Below are 21,170 nucleotides of genomic sequence, written 5' to 3' on the forward strand. Positions count from 1 at the left end.
AGAGGCAGAATGACCCTCTTGCAAAGACAGGATGCACAGTGGAGACCGGACATCCGTGAATAATGATCATGTTTGGCTCTCGTGGCGTTGCAGGTCTTGCTTCTGAGGGACTAGCTGAAGAAAAAAACAGGTGAGTCTGCAGATGGGAGCCGTCCCCTCGGGCAGTCTTCCTAAGGTGGTACAGTCTTCCTGGTGGTCCACAGATTCTGGCAAGCCTCCCAAGTGCCATCACAGACCTCCATTCACATGAGCTTTCCATCACCCCCAGATGGGTAGATAGCTCCATTCACAGAAGGAAAAATAGAGATCCTTAAAGGCTTAATAACTTGTCCAAGGTCACCCAACTAGTAAGAGGCAGGTCCTTTGCCAACAATCATGGAGTCTGTGCATTTGCAGATTTTGGCTCGGTCTACCCTTGGGCATCTTTGAATGTTCTGTTCACACCCCAAAGCCAGTAGGATTCCACAGGGATAGGGAACACTGAGTCTATGCCTTAGCCCTTCTCCAAGCCAATGATTAGTACTGGCCAAGTCTGGATCAGGTAAAAATTTCTTGGAATTCTCTGTGCCCTCTGCTTGGCTCTCAGGCTGCCACACGGGGCTGGGCTGTGGTAGGAACCAACAATGGCAGTGGTTGGGAGCACAGCCGTTGAGGTTAGACAGCCAGTGGTCAAGTTCCAGCTCTGCCTCTTACTAGCCATGTGACGTTGGGCAAGTAGCTTTCCTTCCCTAGGCTTTAACATGAGAAAAAGAATAGGAAGTCATAACTTTCATTGAGTGCTTACCATGTGCCAGGCATTGCTGTCTTTCCTTGCATTCTTTTATCATCTCAACAACCCTACGAAGTAGAATGTGTCATTGTCCCCGTTTTACAGATGAGGAAATATTAGTAACAAAATTTCAAAAGCCCGGAGGTGGCAGGAAGCTATTATCTATGCAAGGGTTAGATGCGCTTTCTCTCCGTGGCCTTCAGACAGGCCAGGTTCAGCAGACTTTTTCTGTAAAGGCCCAGATGGTAAATATTTTAGGCTTTCAGAGCCATGTGTCTCTGTCCCAGCTCTTTAACTTTGCCCTTATAGCAAAAGCATCACAGACCATATGTACATGGTGGGTGTGGCTGTGTTCTGATAAAGCCTTAGAAAAACAGGCAGTGGGCTGACCCCTGATCTAGATGATTGGCTTCTCCTCTTACTCCTTAGGGTCAATCTTGCTCAACTTCCATCTGTCCCCTGTCTTCCTAACTCTTTTCTTCTAGGAGGCTGAGTCTGACTTGCTGGGGGTTGGGGGAGGGCAGTTGACATTAAGGCTAGAAGATGAGGATACTGGGGGATGGGCCTGAGGGCAGTGTAGGCCAGAGAAGCTGCTTACTGGTCTCTATAAACCAGTGAAGAGCAGGGTCCCAGCAGGGACAGTATTTGGGTCAGGTTGGCAGGAAAGCAGGTCACGGTTCTCAGGGGCAAGGAGGAAGACCTGCCGGGGGGGGGGGGGGGCAAGACCCCAGATAGATTGTGACTGGGGTGAAAGAAACATTCCAGAGAGTAGGAAGCTTTAGACAGGAGCCCAGTCAAGAGGACTGAGTTGAGGGCTCCTCTCCAGAAGGAGAATGCAAATACAAAGAGAAACTGAGACAGCTGTCCGTTGAAAGAACAGGGGTTGGAGAAGAGCCTGTGGAGGACTCTGGACCTTGCCTCCTGGTAGGACGGGGCTGCCTGCAGCAGGGTGGACTTGGACCCAGGCCCAGCAAAGAGCCTGGCTGCCACTGAGCCACCACGGGCGTGTCAGCCAGACCCTCACACAGGAAGGAGCTAAGGCTGCCTCTTCAGGCCGGTTTCTGTTACCACCCTCTCCAGGAATCGCTCCACAGAAAGAAAATGTCACAGTTCAGCCCTTGCTAAGTCTACTGGGGAGCTCAAGAAAGACCTGCTTTCTTAATCAAATCCATCCCACTCAATAGACTCTAATGAAATGAGTGCTGCGTGCCAGGCCCTGGGGATCCGGAGACAGGACACAACCTCAGAGCTGTCACAGTGTACACGTGGGATTGGTATGAGACAGAAAGTTCTTGGAGGCCTAAACAAGCACAACTGGGAGCACTCTAACTTACGGAGGCCTTTCAGAAGCACTTCTTCATAGGCAGAATGATCACTTCTCTCTTCTTAATCTAGGGACCAACATGTTCCCCGCAGGCAGGGACGAAGCTGTGCCATCCTGTTTTTCTAGAACTCATGTGAAACACGTAAACACAGGAGGACTTGCTTCTCCCTGAGAAGCATGAAGGTATCAGAATTCCCAGCAGAAAAGAGAGACCTCTTAATAATAACCAACATAAAATAACATAAATAAATAAATAAATAAATAGCCTTGTGCCCTCGAGTTCCTTCCTGGAGAACAACTTCAGATGAATTGTGTACTTCTCTTACCAAGTGACCTGAAAGAAAGGCCTTTCTTCTCAATAACTAGACTTTAGTTTTAAGGGAAGTTAGAAGTTTTAAAAGTTTACAAGAAAGGTATAAACTGATTTTAAAAAACCCCAGGCTCACAGAGATAATAAAAAATGCATTTAATAGCATGTCAATATACAGCTTAAATGTATAGTAAGTCTTCTTGTAGTCAGTGCATTACAGGGATAGAGAAGAGAAATATCATTTGTGAATGCACAGTCAAATGCTAAGTAGAAGTGCTGATAAATCTTGGTGCTCTTACACTATTAAAATTCCATTTTATGAAACATAACTCCGGGTGCAGTGCTCTGTGCCAGCGTGGGGAATCGTCTGGTCCAGTATGCAATCTACAGTTTTAAATTGAATTGTATACAAGTGTTAACAAAAGAATAAAATTTATTATTCACAAAACTAAAGTAGTTATCATAAAGCTTACAAGAAAAGTACAGCCTAGAACTAATGAGTTGAAAAATTAGTTTTAAAAATAATAAAACTTACTGGACAGTTTTGGAAAATGATATTATAAAACAAAGAAAACAATTGGCACAGTTTAACCACCTAATTTCTAAGTGCACTTTGTAATGGTCCTTGCAAGCTGCCACTTTTTCCCAGGATAATGACAAAAAGCTTCAGTCAAGTGTCACTGGCTTATGGTGACGGGTTTTTTTTTTTATTGCATTGCCAAGAGTGGATTTTAAGAAAAAACACTACAAAGGTTTCAAAAACCCTATTTATTCTCTATCATCAAAAATAGCAACAGGGGGACTTATACAACTTTTCTGTGAGTACCCACCAGTCTATTTTTTTTTTCTTAAAAAAAATAGAAGTTAGTTAAAGAAAAATGATTTGGTTTTTAAAAAATAATGTAAGGAAACACTTAATCAGATAGCCCAAGGAGTCATCAGAAATATGTGTAGCAAGAAAGCTTCATTTTGGCCCTCTCCGGCCTTTGCACGTCTTTTTACTAAACTAGAAAGAGAATGTACAGTACCAATATGTTCCCCAACCTGCTTGGATCAAATTGTTTTTGTTTTGAAACCCATTATTGCTAAACCAGAGTGTTGACACTGAGAGCCGAGGAGTCCACTCATAGAGGATAAAATTGGGAGGCCGCATCTGAGGACTGGATCTCCACCTGGGCCATTTTGAACTGAGTGCACTGCAGCCACTTGCGGAGGGCTGCCAGGCCGGCGCTGCTCGGGGCCGAGCCTGGGGGCGTCCTTAGGCTGTGATGGTTCACGTTGTTCTGAATGGCCTGGAGGCGAAGCTGGAGTCCCGCAGATAAGTGCTGTTAAGGAAGGGTGAGATAGCTAGTTTAGTTTCTTGCCTTCAAATGTTCCCGGTCCACCCAGGGAGTGCCAGCCTGGGCTTCTTCCGCAGGCAGAACTCAGCTGTGTGGCTCAGGGGCTGTGTGGCCTGGATGGGAGGTCAGTTCCCACACTTGGCAGTGTGTGGGGCCCGCGACACAGGCAAGGAACCGTGACTCTAAAGGCCCAGATCCGTCTGAGTAATGCCACTCCCATCTTGACTCGTTCGGTGCAGCGGGAATCTGGAGCTGGCACGCCGTGTGTGGGCTGACATCTACTCTTGTCCTCCTGGAGCCGGTCACCACACAGGCCTGTGCTCCGCTGCCAGCGCCCGGGGTTCAGACCCTAGCTCCTCTGGGGACAATTCTGGGAATGAGGTTTTTCCGTCTGTGTTTGGATTTTCTTATGGGCAAACTGGGGAAAGTCATACTTCATGGGGTTTTTGTTTTATTAAGGATATGTGAGCTAGCGGAGGGTTTAAGACAGAAGTGGGCACATGAGAGTCGCTCATTACATTTTAATCATGATCACAGTCTCTCTGTTCTCATGTTTATGCACATGCACAAGCTGGGTTGTGAGCCCTGTTGGCCACAGATTTCCCTAAAGCTGGGGCAGGGGAGGGGTGGGATGGAGGAGGGACAATCTGGAAGAAGAAATGGTTTTCATAGTAAAAGAATGACATGTGGAACGAGGGAGCAGGTCCCTTCCCTTCTGGCTCAGTTGGGTCATTCGTTCAATGTTAGCCTTTCTTAATAGAATTCTTCCTGTCACAAAAAGTTCATTTTGGTCTTTCTTTAGAGTTTATTACATTTATTTTAAGTAATCTCTACACCCAACGTGGGGCTTGAACTCACAACCCTGAGATCGAGTTGCAAAATCTATCCGACTGAGCCAGCCAGGTGCCCCACAAAAAGCCTATTTTAGTGGCCAGGCCTCAGACTCAGACTCAGACGCCCCTCCACCCACACCCTCAGACTCAGATGCCCCTCCACCCACACCCTCATCGACAGTGAATAATACGACCATGGCTTCTGCTGTCACCTGGGCCTGCAGCCTCTTCCTGGGCCCACAGAGATTCCTGCTTGATCAGCCCTCAGAGGCCAGGAGCCGGGTGACTTCACCTTTCTCCAATAGTTAGTGGAGCACCAGTGAACCCTGTGAATGTTATGACCTTCTCTGGAGGTAATTCAGCATCCAGTCCACCCAGGGACAACTTACCTTGATATTTGACTGAATCATTGGCAACCACATAGGTATGAGCTGTGTGGAGAAACACAGAAGCCTTGTTATTAGCGTTCTCCATCCCCACCCCCATAAGCGTAGCTTACAGCTCAGGAAAGCAGGGCACACAGAACCCCTTTAACATCACAAAAGGATGGGACCCTGCTGCGGAGTGATCCATTATCGGAAAAACATCTTTCTGAGGCCAAATCCCGCTGAGCTGGTGGCATTGGGAGGTTAATAAGTGCCCCCATGAGTGCTTGAAACACACACTTTACAGTAAATGACTGATTGTCTCTTGAAAGCTACCACACACGGGAAATTAAATGTGTATTTATTTAATTAAATCCTCACTTTCTTGAAACAGAATTTCCTCCACAGGATCTCTAAAATTGAGTCCCTGAGTAGGATGGTGACTCTATTGTTAAGAAAATATCACAGGGAAGTTGCTGAGATGCTTCAGGGACAGAAAAAAGCAAGCCCGGAAGGAGCCTGGCTGTGATCTGGAAGGTGGGACACAGCAAGAGAGACGGGCCAGAGGTGTGAACAGTACTGTCACACACAGGCGAGTGGAGGGGCCCTGCTCTGGCAGAGAGCAAGGCGCTCAAACTGTGGGCACGTGGGGAGCCTTGCCCTTCTGCTGCCTCTCCCGCCCACCCTGAGCCTCTCTGCTGTGCCCTTCCTTGGAGGTCACAAGGTGTCCGTCCAGCAGCAGCTCTCCTCTCCCTGCTCTGGTCTCTCAGCCATGGTTCTACCTTCTAGAACATAACATCTCATAAATCCAGAAGTTGGGGACAAAATAGTGTTTTCCAGAGTCTGTTCCACAGCACTCCAGTTTGGTGGGTTTAAATGGGGGTGGGACGCTGGTCCAACAAGTTGGGAAATGCTAGGTTCCTTATTACAGCACTGCTCAGATCTTTAATTCACTAACATGCATCATACCTCTTCACTGTATTCCTTCCAACCCTCTGCTCCTGCCTGTTCAATAGAGGAGTACAGCTGTCATGGCTCAACTGTGCCCCCTCAAAATAGACACTGTTGTCCCTACCCACGCTGCTTTAGAAGGTGACCTTATTTGGAAGAGGGATCAATACAGATGTAATTAGTTAAAATGTGGTCATTCTACGGTAGGGTGGGGTGGGCTCCTAATCCAATATGGCTGATGCTCTTATAAAAAGGGGAAAATTAGGACACAGATATGCCCACAGGAAAGCACCAGGCAAAGATGCAGGCAGGGGTCTACAAGCCAAAGAACATCAAATATTGCCAACCAACCCCCAGAAGTTAGGGGGGAAGGATGGAACAGATTCTCCCTCACAGCCCTCAGAGGGAACAACTCTCCTGACCCCTTAGCCACAGCCACGGACTTCTGGTTTCCAGAACTGTGGGATAAGAAGTTTCCGTTTCAGCTGCCTAGTTTGTTGTACTAACTAGTAGGGTATGACTGTCAGGGCAGCCCTAGCAAATGAATACAAGGGCACACTTCAGGAAGCAAGCTCAAGGTGGCAGTGTGCCAAGGGGTGAGGAGGTGGTAGGGGTTCAGGTGATACTGAAGTATGGGCTCTCAGGAGAGGGTCATGAAAAACAAGTTTAGAAAAGCAGAGGTGAGGGGATCCCTGGGTGGCACAGCGGTTTGGCGCCTGCCTTTGGCCCAGGGCGCGATCCTGGAGACCCAGGATCGAATCCCACGTCAGGCTCCCGGTGCATGGAGACTGCTTCTCCCTCTGCCTGTGTCTCTGCCTCTCTCTCTCTCTCTCTCTCTCTGTATGACTATCGTAAATAAATAAAAAAAAATTAAAAAAAAAAGAAAAGAAAAGAAAAGCAGAGGTGAGGCCCCCCGCCATCCACCCATGATGATCTGGGTTGCCACATTAGGAGATTTGGATTTATTTCCAAATCCAATAGAACTTCTGAAGAGAGGAGCCCTGTTCACTGTGAGCCGAAATGTGCTTCAAACAAATCATAGTGGCAGCAATCTGCAAGGTAGGGTGAGGAAGGATGTGGAGAATGGAGGCTGAGGCTTGAGTAGAGGCTGCCTCGATGGTCCAGGTAAGATCAGGGGTGGCTTTGGAGAGGGAAAAGGGTGGTTGGTGCCTGCAGACACAATCTGGGAGGGTCTGAGGACCCTCTTTGGAGTGAGGAAAAGGTCAAAGCAGAAGCTGAGGCTTCTAGCTTAGGCAAACTGGAGGAGCTGTGCCATGAAGGAAATGAAAGAACTAGCAGGAGGGCTGCTGGGATGAGGGGACAGTGTACCAATGACCTCTCTGTTCACTAGTCAATGGCCACGGGCTGCAGGTTCATTTAACTCATCAACACATTCACACAAGCACACATACATAGACACACACAAAGCTTAGTGAATTGAGAAATTACATTTCTATGTTTTTGTTCCCAAGGTCCAATCTGGCTGCTGTTTTGCTTTGAACATTCTGCTGGGACATACAATTTGCTAATTTGATTTCCACTGATGTTGGTTCCTCAACACAGTGCTCATCCTGGAGTCATGTAGCCATGTAATACTGTCTCTAGCATGAATGTTGTGTTTGGGACAGCATATGGTGTGTACCAGATGATATAACTGGACTAAAAGTCAAAATATCAGAAAATGTAAAAAATTAAAAAAAAATCAGGAAATGACATTTTCTCTCTGCCTCCTCCAACCACCAACCCTTATTAACAAACTGTGGGATTACAAAGATCAGTGACAGTTAAGGCTATGTTCTCTGGCCATTAGCAAGACCGGCTCATGTAAACATTCTGATTGAGAAAAAGTAAGGTAGTCTAACCACTTCTTCTCCAGTCTGTACAGAAAACAAAACAAAACAAAACAAAACAAAACCTCTAAGGGCCCTAATGCCTACAAACTTCTTTTGTTGACTTCTAATCTATTTAATATGGAGCAGGTCTGTATGCCTCTTGGTATTTAGGAAAGACCCAAACTAACCTCCTGTTAAGATCCTGAGGGACCAAGCAGAGTAGGAGGCAGGAAGCACTAAGTACTCTGACCCTGGGAGGATACCTTTCCTAGTGCTATTCTTGGGGCTAAAGGCCTGTATGAGGCAATCAAGAGGAAAAGTGAGGTTGGTTTTAGAAGGGTTTTTGCTATTAGCCCATTTATGAAACATGTGACATGTCATTCTAAAATATAACTGCAAAGGACCTTCAGATTTGTGATTTATGAATCTCATAACTTCAAGTCTTCAAGTTAAATCTCATTATTATTGATAGCATTATATAAGCCAGCAGTCATCCTATTTCAGGAATGCTAATTTGACTTATTGAATAACATTTATTTCAGTTCTCTTTTGCTAGTGGCTCCTACAAAGCTGTCAGTAAGAATTAGACGTAATTTATTCTGGGTTCTGTAATGTTATAATAAAGTTGGTTGGGGTTTTTTTCCTCTCTAGAAATGATATCCAGAAAACTGATGTATATTAAAAAAAATGGGTTGTTTTTCACCAAAGTAAAATTGATACCTTTCCTCTTATCTTGATTTATGCTACAGGAAAAAATTAAAGATTTTTCTGCTCAGTTAGACTGCATTCATTTCATTCCATGCTTGTTCCAGCTTTCAAAACTAAAATTAGGTGTGAAATTCTCTCTTTCAGGAAAGATAGAATAACAAAGACCAGATTTACCCTCCTGCCTGGAACAACTAAAATTCCATATGGAGTATATGAAATAATGGTTTTCAGACTGTGGGCATCAGCAGTGCAGCACAGCGATCCCTGAGGGAGAGTAAACAAGGCAAGCCCTACAGTTATCCTAGCTCACTGCCTAGAAAGCTTCCAGGACCTGGGCAGAGCCTGTTTCCCTGTGTTGAGGAAAAGGAGCTGGGAGTCTAGAGAGACTGAGGTGTGTAGTTTGTCAGGCAGAGAGTACTGGAGGTGAGAGGGCTGTACAGAAAGATCCATAACAGGTCCCCCTTGAATCTTCAGCTAACTACTGACCAATGCACGCATGTGAGGAAACCACCCAAGGCTGAAGACAAAACAACCCAAAAAGATGAGTGGTGATCACACAGTGCCAGCAATAATTTGTGTCTCCACAAACTAGTTAGAGGGGACAATTCTTTTTTCTTTTTTTAATTTAAGTTCTTTAACAGAATATCAAGTAGAATACTCAGAAGGCTATTACCTTAGTAGTAAAGAAATATTAGCTCTAGACAAAATGCAGCTCTGATCACCTGACAAGGCTTAAAAGCAAGTCTCAAAAGGAAAAAAATCCTTCTAAATAATTTAACTGTATCATAGAATACAGCCCAAAAATATTTATAGGGATACAAAAATATCCAGTACCCAAGAAAGTCAACTTCAAAATCTCAAGAATGTAATAAAAAATTACCAGGCATGCAAAAAAGCAGGAAAAGATGACCTATAATGAGAATAAAAATCAATCAATTGGAGGGACACCTGGGTGGCTCAGTTGGTTAAGTGTCTGCATTTGGCTTGGGTCATGATCTCAGGGTCCTGGGATCAAGCCCCACATCACACTCTATTTAGCAGGGAGCCTGCTTTTCTTTCTCCCTCTGCCTCTGCCCCTCCTCCCTCACTTGTGTTCTTTCTTTCTCGCTCTGCTCTCTCAAATAAATAAATAAATAAATAAATAAATAAATAAATAAATAAATAAATCTTAAAAAAAAAAAAAGAAACTAGAAAAGGAAGAGGAGATTACAGCCAAAATGTAATCGTCAAAAACTCAATCCAACAGAAGGCAAAAGGAAAAAAAAAAAAGAATAGAAGATATAAAACAGATGGGAAATATAGAAAACAAATTGCAAAGTGATAGATTTAGGCCCAACAATGGCACAAAACACATTAAATGAAGACAGTTTAAAGATTCCCAATTAAAAGGAAGGGACTGTCAGACTGGATTTAAAAGAAATGCAACATCTAGCTATCTGCTGCCTTTAAGAAATAGACTATAAACATAAAGATACAAAGAGGTTAAAAGGTAAAATGATGTTAAAAGATAGACCATCCTAACAGTAGTCAAAAGAAAACTAGACTGCCTTTATTAATGTCAAAGTACTGTTCACTTTGATTCCTCAGATGATTCCTGAGAATGAAGACAGCCACTTCGGAATCCCTTTTATTAAGAAGACATACTAATCTTAAACATTTATGCACCAAATAACAGAGATTCATAATACATGAAGCAAACACTGGTAAACCTGAAAAAAATGAATAAGCAAATCCACAGTTATGGAGATATTTCAATACCCCTTTCTCAATAATTGATACAATAAGTAGACAGAAGGAAGGACACAGAAGACTTGAACAACACTACTAATAAGCTAGAACCAAGCAGCATAGGAAACTACCCCCCAAAAAGCAGAAGGGATATTCTTTTCCAGTGCACACACAGCATTTACCAAGATAGACTATGTTCTGGGCCATAAAACAAATCTCAATTTAAAATAACCAAAATTATATACAGTATGTTCTCTGACCACAAATGGAACTAAAAATCCATAATAGAAAACCCCCAAATATTTGAAAAATAAATAACATATTTCTAAATAACTGAAAATGAGTTAAAATAGAAAGCAAAACGGAAGTTAGAAAGTATTTTGAACTGAATATAAATGAGAACACAATATATCGAATTGTGGGATACTGCTAAACCAGGGCTTAGAGGTAAATTTATGATAGACAAAAAAATATATTATTTATAATAGACAAGAGTGAATTAAATCTAAAGTAATCAAAAGAAAGAATAAACATAAATCAATGAAATAAAATGCAGAGAGAAAATCAATGAAAACAACCCAAAAGCTGGTTATTGCTGTTTTTTAATCAAAAACTGACTAAAATTGATACGCCTCTATACAGACTGACCAGGGGGAAAAAGAAAAGAAGTCACAAATCACCATGTCAGGAATTACAGAGGTGGCATACTACTGATTCTACAGATATTAAATGTATATTATTAACAACCTCATGCCAATAAAATTGACTACCTTGATGAAATGGATAAATTCTTTGAAAGACATAGAGTATCCTAAAGATTACTCAAGAATAAACAGATAACTTAAATAGCCCTATATCTATTGAAGCAATTGAATCTGTAATTTAAAACTCTTCTGCAAAGAAAATTTCAAGCCCAGGAAGTTCTACTGGTGAGTTCTATCAAATATTTAAGGGGAAAAAAACCCACCATATCTACACAAACTTTTTCAAGAAGCAGAAAAGGAAGGAATACTTCCCAAATCATTCTGAGGCCATCATTACCCTGATACCAAAACCAAAAATAGTTATCACAAGCAAAGAGATTTACAGCCCAACATTCCTCATGAACATCAATGCAAAAAATTATTTTAAAATGTTAGCAAATAGAATTCCGCAAGATATAAAAAGGATAAATAATACACAGCACAACCAAGTATGGTCTGTCTCAGGAACACAAGATTAGTTTAACATGCAAAAATCAATCCATAAAGTTTACCTTGTTAACAGTCAAAAAGAATAGTCAAATAACCATCTTAATAAATGTAGGAAAAGTATCTGAAAAGTCCTACGGTTTATTCCTGACCAAAATTTGTAGCAGACCAGGAATAGAAGGGAACCTTGCTCAGTTTGACAAAGAGTACCTATGACAGCTAACATTTAATGAGCGAAGATGGATGCTTTCTTCCTAAGATTAGGAACTAGGCAAGGTTTCCCACTCTCATGACTTCTATTCAACTTGGACTACAGGATCTAGCCAGAGCAATACAATAAGAAAAAGAAATAAAAGGCATAAAGACTAGAAAAGAAGAAATTAAACTGCCTTTATTTACACATGACACAACTGTCTATACAGAAAAGCTGATGAAATCTACAAAAAAAAACTAACACTAACAAATGAGTTTAACAGTTTGCAGGGTAAAAGGTCAATATAAAATCAGTTGTATTTCTAAATACTACCAACAAACAATAAAAAATTTAAGTATAAAAAGGCCATACCACTTATAATACCATAAAACTATGATATACGTAGGGATAAATTTGACAAAACTATGCTAGTCCTACATATGGAATCTACATGATATTGCTGGAAGAAGTTAATCAAAGCTTTTAAAAAATATATAGAGATATACTGTGTTCATGGATTGGAAGACTCAATATTGTTAAGATCTCAATTTTCCTTGGGTTAGGCAAAGATTTTTAAAAATACAACATTAAAGCATGATCCATTAAAGAAAAATTTGATAAATGGTACTTCATCAAAATTAAGACCTTCGCTCTTCACAAGACACTGTTAAGATAATGAAAAGACAACTGCAGAGAAAATCTTTGCAAATCTCATATCTGATAAAGGACTTATGCCTTAAAATTCAATTAAAAGAGAAAAAGATCCATCCCAATTTTTTAAAAAAAAAAAGGCAAATAATTTTAACAGATACTTTACCAAGCAGATACATGGATGGCAAATGAGCATATGAAAAGATGTTTAATGTCATCTGTCAACAAGGAAATGCAACTTTAAAGCATGATGAGATACCAGTACACAATTTGTAGGATGCCTAAAATTAAAGATCTTTAATTAATGATCAGTAAGACGGAGAGGTGGAAGGATAGAAGAAAAGGAAGAAGAGGGGAAGTAAAAAAAAAAAAAAGAATGAGAAATTAAGTTCTTTACTCTAAATTTATCACACTAGTATGTCTCTGATGTCCTTGGACAGATGACAAATACTTAAGCTTTCATACACTAAACAGTGATTTAGAGTAGTAATATTGGAAATGAAATTAATTTACCTTAGAAAAAAGTTCTAGCTACAAAATCAAACAATGAAAGATTATTTTCCTTGGTTTTCTGGATATCTTGTAAGGTGAGGTGCCACCAACCAATTTATAGGACTATAAGGTCATTTTCAGATCAACGTTCTCCAGTAATATTTTCATTAATTGTGTTAACATGCAATCACAGTCCAACATCTTTAATCCAGCTAGAGTCAGTCACAGTGGTAGAGCAAGAGCAAAAATAACATGATAACCATTTGGGGAAGGGTTGTTATGTGAGCCTGAACTCTCCAGTCCCTGACTCTGATAGTCAAAATTAAATCTGGTTTGTTTTCCTCGTCAAAGGCACATTCAAAGTAAATCCACATTTGTTTTTAGCAGCAAGAAACAGTCTATAAAAATCATAAGATTTTCCTACCTTGACAAAAATTGTTGAATTGCATTCTTGCAATGCCTCCATTAAACTAATCACATGGAGACACACCATTTCTACCATCTGAAACAACAAATATGAAAATCAGTTCCACTCCCAGTGATCCGGAAGCCTTGAAACCTCTAGAATTTCAACTAGAACCTGGCTTTAAGGAGCTCCAGAGATTTTACAACAGTTGTGCCCTCTTTATCTGACTCAGGGCTGCCAGTGGAATTCAGGGATTAATCTCACTCATCTGCGCGCAATTCCTACCAGAGGATACATGCCTTTTGCTTCCCTCCTTCTAACTACAGAATTTGGTTGTAGGTCCTTTTCTCCATCTTGACCCTTTCTCCAGTTTCTTCGCCTGGAGTGGCTGTTCACTTATTACACACCTGTCTTGGTGGCTTTGTTCTCTACAGAACAAGGCAGCCACATTGATGATGGTTCAAAAATACAATGCAGACGATGCTCCTCATCAGAAATTCCTAAGGCTGGGGGCACCTGGGTGGCTCAGTGGTTGAGTGTCTGTCTTTGGCTCAGGTTGTGATCCCAGGATCCTAGGATGGAGTCCCTCATGGGGCTCCCCGTGGGGAGCCTGCTTCTCCCTCTGCCTATGTCTCTGCCTCTCTCTTTGTGTCTCTCATGAAAAATAATAAAATAAAATAAAATAAAATAAAATTCCTAAGGATGGATTTTGAACACTCCAAGAGGATTTTATCAGACTGGCATATATAGTTTAATAAATTTTTCAGGATAAAACTCATCCAAACTCATTAGTAGCATTATTTGTACTAATTGGTAACAGATTCATTTTCTAACCTTTGCATACCAAGAGATTTGGAAGAGAGGTATTAATGGTGTCTAAAAACTAATGACAGTAGAAAGACACCAAATCTCTAGTTAAGGTCCCAGTTTCATTGCCTGTAAAATTACAGAACAGAATGCTTGCTCTCTAAGTTCTTCAGTTTCAGACTCTATGATCTGGGAAATGTTTATCTCAGAACCGTGTGTGCACCCTAAAACTGTCACATAAATTTCCTTTAAATTGAACTAAAATAACCTCTCTCCATACAGAATTGCCTTATAACATTTGCTTCCCCAAAGACAAGGAAGTGCTTCACTGAAGGAAATATATAATCCCCTTTCCAATTAGAGCTGAGAGAAAATGTTTCTTAGACTATTATCAATCAATCAAAAGTCATTTCCAGGATGCCTTTTGTGGACAGTGCATCGTTGGGTTTCTGGGCATAGAGGAATCATCATTACAATACACTCTTCCAGAAGTCCTGTCCCTCACAGATGAGAATTCGATTGATAAAGCCCCCACAACCAAGATACTAACTCCTGCTTTCCCAGCTGAGAATCCTTCAAAGTAGCAAACTGAATCAAAGAACTTCCTTGTCAAAAAAAAAAAAAAAAAAAGAACTTCCTTGTCACATCTCCACATATACCTCCACTCTTAACTTCATAGGACTAATCCAAGCTTGCTCAATGATGTGGGCTCATGCTAACAATACTCCAGGTATTTTCCAGCGAGATTTAGGGCAGCCCCTTTCTTGGTGAGCCATCCAAGTTAAAACTGAACTGGATTTGAAGATTAAGGGGCTTAAGTCCTCCCAGGGCAACTCAAAGAGGGGAAACTCTTTCCAGATTTTGAGCCCTGAGTGGAATGAACATATGTGGTTGATCTGTTCTTAAATACCACAAAAGGATGACCCAATTGGCTGGGGTTTTTCCAAATTGTCTTGGAATCCAAAATCTCCTGACTTTAAGGCATGAAACAGCTCTTAGAGGTATAAGTTTCATATAAATTTTCTTTGGCACTAAAGAGAGTGAACAAAAGTTGTTTTTACTAAATTGACTTGCTTGCTTTGTATTTCCATCAAAATTATTATGCAAGCAGAACATCCAGTTTATAACCTAAAAATCCCCCATGCATTGGTATATTACAATTGAGATCCTTAAAGAACAGGTAATGGGAGGACTGGATGTAGGTCACGCCTTTTAGCCACAAGGAGAAACTTATTCGTGGACTCACCACTTTGTTATGGGCCATGAGCTGGAGGATGCTGGGCGTTACCCTGCTCCAAAACTCTAGCGCGGTAAGTATCGCTGTGAAGCTGAATTCATTCTGACTTTGGACGTTTGTAGCTACGGCACTTTGTTCGCAATATACGGTCCAGAGCTGAGCAAAGATAAATGCGTGGAAGAGAGAGCACATGTGGAGCACGGAGGTCTGAAAAGGAGGAGACAGGAGCCGTTACCTCTCGGTGGGCTGCAGTGCTCCACAGGGCCTGCCCCACAGGGCCTTGGCCTCCTGAGCAGCACAGCCAAAGGATGTCTACCTCCAGTGATCTGAGGCAGAGGAAGTGATCTCGAAGTTAAACTCGTGATTTGCCACCTGAAGACAACCTGCTTTCCACTTGGTCAGTGGGTATGTGTTCAGAGAAAAATGAGCATCTTTTCAAAGAGAAGGCATCTTGGTTTCAGAACACATCTACCCACCCCTTTGTCCCTTAATGACGCTGATATTCTCCTCTCTAAACTAGATTAGGAAGGATAACCATTTTACCACCTTCAGGTATTTCCTTGTCTGTAACATGGGGATAATAGGACCCCCCTGTCGTCAGGAGGAATAAGATGGTGCATCTGAACTCACTGCCAGCACTTCTCAATCACACGACTACAAGTAGGAGAAATGGCAGCAGCAAAGACAGTATTCCTACCAGGGTAAGCCCCGACTGAGTGAGCAACAACAATGTCCCAGACACCGTGCTAAATAAAGACTTTTCAAAGATCACTTCCATAATTTTCAAACCATCTCCTCATCTATTTTACACACAAAAAGACTGGAGATCAGAGAGGTTGAATGACTTTTTCAAGGTCACAAATTACAAAGTACTATTGTTAGGAATCAAATACACATCTGGCCCAAAATACTGGGAACTGACTGCCTGATTCCTTCTGTAAACATCATTCAGGCCATTTGGATGGTGCTCTAGCTTATCATAGAGTTGGCTTGCTCTGGCCTATGTCCCAGCTGCTCCCAAACCCACCATGACTTCCTGGAACTGGCCTAAGCTTTCGAAGAAGCATCCTTGACTTCTCTAAACTGATTAGTACAGTGTGTCTGCTTTGCTTTGCAGGCTCATGACTGCAAAACCCCCACCTGGGGTTTACTTTATCCCCTTAAACACATCATCTGTCTCTACAATTTACAAAGTTCCTCTGTGTAGGTCACTCTAGTGTGCACATTAGTGAGTTCCCAATTGGCCTTATTTTCATTTTGTATCTTTATATATCTATCTCTAGAGATGTGAGCTGAATAGATAGCACATGAAAAATGATAGCGAAAATTTGCCTCAAACTCATATTGGGTTCCAAAAACTGATCATAGGATTTTTATTATATTGCTAGCCTCTTATTTCTCTTCATTATTTTGAGACAGAAATGCCCAGGAAGTTAATTCTTGCTTGCCTCCATACTTGATCTTCATAAAAGTAAACTGAAAGACAATTTAAGGGGGAAGCAAAGATAGTGTAGGAATTTAAACAATTTTAAATAAGGCATTAGCACAAAGCTGCTTTCCTAACATCCACAGGAGGGCAAGTGATAAGATGCATTTTCTTTTCAGAAGAAACAAAATTGGCTGATAAGGGTTCCATTAGCAATTTCGATGCCTATGGTCTTCAGCTTGCAGAAATCACTTACCTTTGATTGCTCTGGAAATCCAATCAGAATAACAATAAGATGGTCTGCGATATGAGAGCCTGCATCCAGAGGTATGGGCAGGCACGGAGAGGAGGCATTTGGACACACTGCATTATGAGTGAGGGAGCCCAAGAGCAGCCAGGACAGCAGACGGATGCGGGAGACACACTCGATGAATTCTTTTGGCCTGGCAGGTAGAAGGAAGTGTTAGAGGTGACTTTATGGTTTCTGTTTTGTTGGGTGCTCACCAACTGCTTATTGACAGAGGGCATTAAAAATGTGGTTTTATGGACAATTACATACAATAAAACACCAAGGTGACAGAGTGCCAACAAAATGATGTATCTGTTTTTCTGGTTTCCTGCTCTGATCCCGGACCTTAGCTGCTTGAGAAAAGAGCAGCTTCTGGTGATATGGGATTAAAAATCATCTTCCACCAACCAGGCTGCCCTTCCGACAGGCTTCTTTTTCTAAATTCTTTCCATTTTTCTCATTGGAAGGTTTGACATCCCCACTAGAGGGGAAGGAATAGAGATGGGCACCTAACACACCCATTTTCCAGCCTTCTTGTCATTTCCTCCTGCTGCCTTCCTGCCCTCCTCACCCCGACTGTCAGCCTCCCCTCCAGCCAGGAAGCTGATCATGCAAAATGGCAGCCTGTAACCAGCGCAGCACCCCTCTCCCTTGTGTCTCCACCACTCATCTCCTCTCTGCTACGGGTTTTGTTTCAGCTGCAATCCGACATGCTCTTTGAAGGCAGAAGCTATGTATGTGTTTAATTAGTTCGAATTAAGAGTTAAAATGGCACTTCTAAGCTCCAAGTTTTCACCATCCACCAGGATATGGCTGAGGTTTTTGTGTGAAGGCAAGTTCCTTTCATTGGCAGCATATCAGGAAGTGCTTGTGTCCAAAAGTGCTGCCAGGTCAGCAAGGATGAAGATGAGGCTCGGTTCCGTCTTCCCAACTAATCACATCCCACTTCCATAAATCTTTGATGCGTCTTCTAGCCCTTGCTGCTGAACTAATAAGGACCTTACCCTTGCTGCATTGCAGAAGGGGGATGATAGAGCCACGGCAGATAGCGAATCACAGCTTTGTTATCTCTGTGGTTGCCCCGTGAGATTTCCATGGCTGCAATCTGAGCCAGGCCAACTTTGAGATGTCCACCAAAGGTATCTTCATGCAGAGGCTGGGAACATGTCTTCATGTGGCTCTGCAAAAGCAAATGGTATCTCATGACTTTGGCAGAATATCTGAAAACCTTCCAGGTCACTCTTTAAAAAAAAGATCAGGCTGTCATTCCCTCACCTTCTACCACGCTCCCAAGCGTATAACCCAGATTTTAGCTCAAGTGTCACTTCCTCCAGGAAGCCTTCCTTGACTTCCCTGGCTAGGTCATGTCATCCTATGGGGAGTTCCTGTACTACTGTTTTACCCTTCTTCATAGCAATTATGAAAGTCACACTTTTACTTTATCTTGTATGAAATTTTCATTAAAATTGGCCCCCACTACCAGACTATAAATTAAATGAGCACAGCTACCGTGTCTTTTTGCTCACTTTTGCACCCCTACATGTCTAGAACAACACCAGGGATATTATAGGTGCTCAATATATATTTGTTGAATTAATGCAGAAAAACTCCTTTCCTCAGTGTGGCTTAGTGGAAAGACCACTGAACTGGAAACTGAGACCTATGTTCCAGCCCCAGATCCTCCCTAATTAGTCATATGGCTTTAGTTAAGCCATTTGCCCTCTCTGATCTGCCTCCTAATCTATGTCAAATTAGAGTGTTGAATTATACCTCTAGTCCCCAACCTTTTGATCATCATGGATTCTTCTTATTGTGTTCTCTGTATTTTGAAAGTGACTATAAAACTAGCTTAAATGTTTAGGTAACAATGCTTCCTCTTCTTTATACTTTTTTTTTTTCCTCTTCTTTATACTGGATATTAATGTCATTTGAGCGTGGGCAACCAGACTCAGCAGTTAGTAACCATTGCATGGTCAAGGGCCAGGGGATTTTGCTTAGGAACAATTGGGTTCAGATACTGCAAGAAGTCAGCAGTTTACATTCTGGGTCTACTTTCCACCTAGCATTTGCAAATCTATCCCTATTCCAAGAAAGATCTGGATCATCTGAGCAGAGCCTGGAAATGTAGTTGGGAGATAGAGGAACTGCGTTTGTAGCTGATGACCTTCTGGGACAACTAGATCCTGTTTATCAAAAAGGCATCATTTACTGCCAGCTTGCAATCTGGCTGCTCCTTGGACCATGTTTGGATTCCCTTCTGCCCTCTGTCTGGGGCCTTCCCCAGATCTCTGAGACTATCAATCTTTTAGTTCCCTAGTTGACTTTAGGCAGGGAAGTTGACTTGTATCAGCAATTCGCCCCACCCTGCAAAGCAATCAGTCAAGGAGCTCGACAACTTCACTGGGATTTTGTCCATATGCAAATCAGATTTTGTTCTAACCCTTGTCTTTAATTATTTCCTTGAAGAAGAGAGCTTTGATGCAGATCACCATGAAAGGCTAATGTTTGCATAATGTGTTATGGTTCACAAAAGTCTTTTCACATGCACAATGCCACGTCAAACCTCATAACCTTCCACAAAGGTAGATTTTAGGCTTTTCTTGCAAAGTGAGGCTCAAGGTAGTTAAGTGACACTAAGTGGCATAGTGAAAAGAGAATGACTGGGGAACCACTACAGTTTTAGGTCAACCCTGACTCCACCCATTATCGGTACAGCCACCTTGAGCAAATTACCGTATCATCCTGGGCCTCAGTTTCTACATCTGTAAAACTGAGGCATCATGAGAACCAAATAAATGGTAGAATTAAAGCTATGCACATAACTCCTGCCATGTAAACATCTTTTCTTTCTTTTCCCTCTCTGCACAGGCTGGAAACTCAGTGCTCCAGACTCCCAAGGGTCCAGGCTGGTTAGACAGCACCCCAGCTGCTGCCCCAGAGAATAATAAATCCCATCCGGTCTGCTTAGTTCTCTAAACATCTCTGTGTCTTGTTCAGAGACGAGCTTTGGAAGCCCTCTTACCTTCAGTTTGGTGAGCGTGTGCATGTCTGCCATGAAGTCCAGCACTTCGTTGATGTACTGCCGCACACACTCCATCGCAGCCGTCCCACACTGAAACACAAGGACAGCGCTGGGGGTGCCCTCCCAAGTCATGGCCTTTCACTGTGGCCCTGCCTGCAGTCACTGGTCTCGTTCTGACTTCACACTGTTTACTAATGAGTTGTGTCAGTTTCTGGGGTTCTGACTCACTCCATTCCTCTCCACAGTCTGTGACTAACTGCCTACCACTTGGACAAAAACTGATGAAAGGCTGGAGGTGGAGAGCTAAGACACAGGGACAGCCTAGGGTAGACAGCGTTAACCTGCTTTTTCTACACTGGGTGATCTAACTGGTTTTTGTGTGCTTGTTCTTCAACTGAACTGGATACAGAGATCAAACCTCTGTAAAGCCATTCGGATCAGAGACTTTAAGACATGAATCACCCTACAACTAGAGCAACCTTTATCCCTCTGGGGAGTCCTTAGGTACACATCAAATATGTGCCACCTAATTCCAACACCAGAAGCTTGAATCTTTTCCCATCAAAGAAGAAAATGATATAAACAAACATCACATGTACTGAAAGAGCCCCAAATTCTTATATTCAAGTTATTTATCATTTAGCTCCTTATACACAGTAGGCGTACTATTAAATAGATAAATGTATGATTGCTGTGTTCCTGCCACGAATAAAGAGAGAGAGAAAAGAAATGATCATCCTCCCTACACACCAGCAGCATGTTTGGGAGGTTTTCAAGGAAAAGAAAGCATACTTGCATCTCCCGTTATTAAATGGCATAAACCCGCCCAGGGCAATGCAGTGAATTTAGGATTATAAGCAAAGAAAAGGCAAATGAACAGACAGGCTGCTCCATCAAAGCTGTATGAGAGAACCCACACATCAGGCTGTGTATAATGTGGATCAAAAGCAGGCCGTCATCTTTGAAGCCATCTGAATACTATGCTAAGGCCTTTCTTAGCTTTCTTTTGGAAACTCTGGAACATTATAGACTTAACTAGCTCACCCAGTGGCTCTCATTTTCCCATATTCATGTAAATCTGCACAGCCCTGAACTATATCACCTTCTATCTCTTCTAGAATGTTACGCCTGTCAGTTCCTCTGACAGGATAACAAACAGTAAAATAAGGTCATTGGCAGTTCTGTCAGGGTGTTTTCCAAGCATTTTGTATGTTCTAAGGTTTTCTTCTTTTAATTTAAATCAAGTGAAGGAATTATAAAAGGTTATTGTGTTCCTGCTTTTGGAATATTAATCCTT

At 42.1% G+C, this 21,170-nt stretch overlaps 1 protein-coding gene across 3 annotated transcripts in view; it reads right to left on the reverse strand.

Moving 5' to 3' along the window:
* Nucleotides 1-2,609: 2,609 nt before the first annotated feature.
* Nucleotides 2,610-21,170, reverse strand: part of UNC79 (unc-79 homolog, NALCN channel complex subunit) — a 185,972-nt gene continuing 167,411 nt past the window's right edge. For all 3 annotated transcript variants that reach the window (XM_055304183.1, XM_055304182.1, XM_055304184.1), the window contains 7 exons: nucleotides 19,874-19,963; nucleotides 17,856-18,031; nucleotides 16,819-17,005; nucleotides 15,146-15,343; nucleotides 13,111-13,188; nucleotides 4,966-5,007; nucleotides 2,610-3,728 (listed from right to left, as the gene is read on the reverse strand). In XM_055304183.1, the coding sequence (XP_055160158.1) occupies nucleotides 3,528-3,728; nucleotides 4,966-5,007; nucleotides 13,111-13,188; nucleotides 15,146-15,343; nucleotides 16,819-17,005; nucleotides 17,856-18,031; nucleotides 19,874-19,963 (972 nt within the window). In that variant the 3' untranslated portion in view covers nucleotides 2,610-3,527. The remainder of the gene's footprint in view (nucleotides 3,729-4,965; nucleotides 5,008-13,110; nucleotides 13,189-15,145; nucleotides 15,344-16,818; nucleotides 17,006-17,855; nucleotides 18,032-19,873; nucleotides 19,964-21,170) is intronic.

This window comes from Nyctereutes procyonoides, unplaced genomic scaffold (assembly GCF_905146905.1).
Source record: "Nyctereutes procyonoides isolate TBG_1078 unplaced genomic scaffold, NYPRO_anot_genome, whole genome shotgun sequence".
NCBI lineage: Eukaryota > Metazoa > Chordata > Mammalia > Carnivora > Canidae > Nyctereutes > Nyctereutes procyonoides.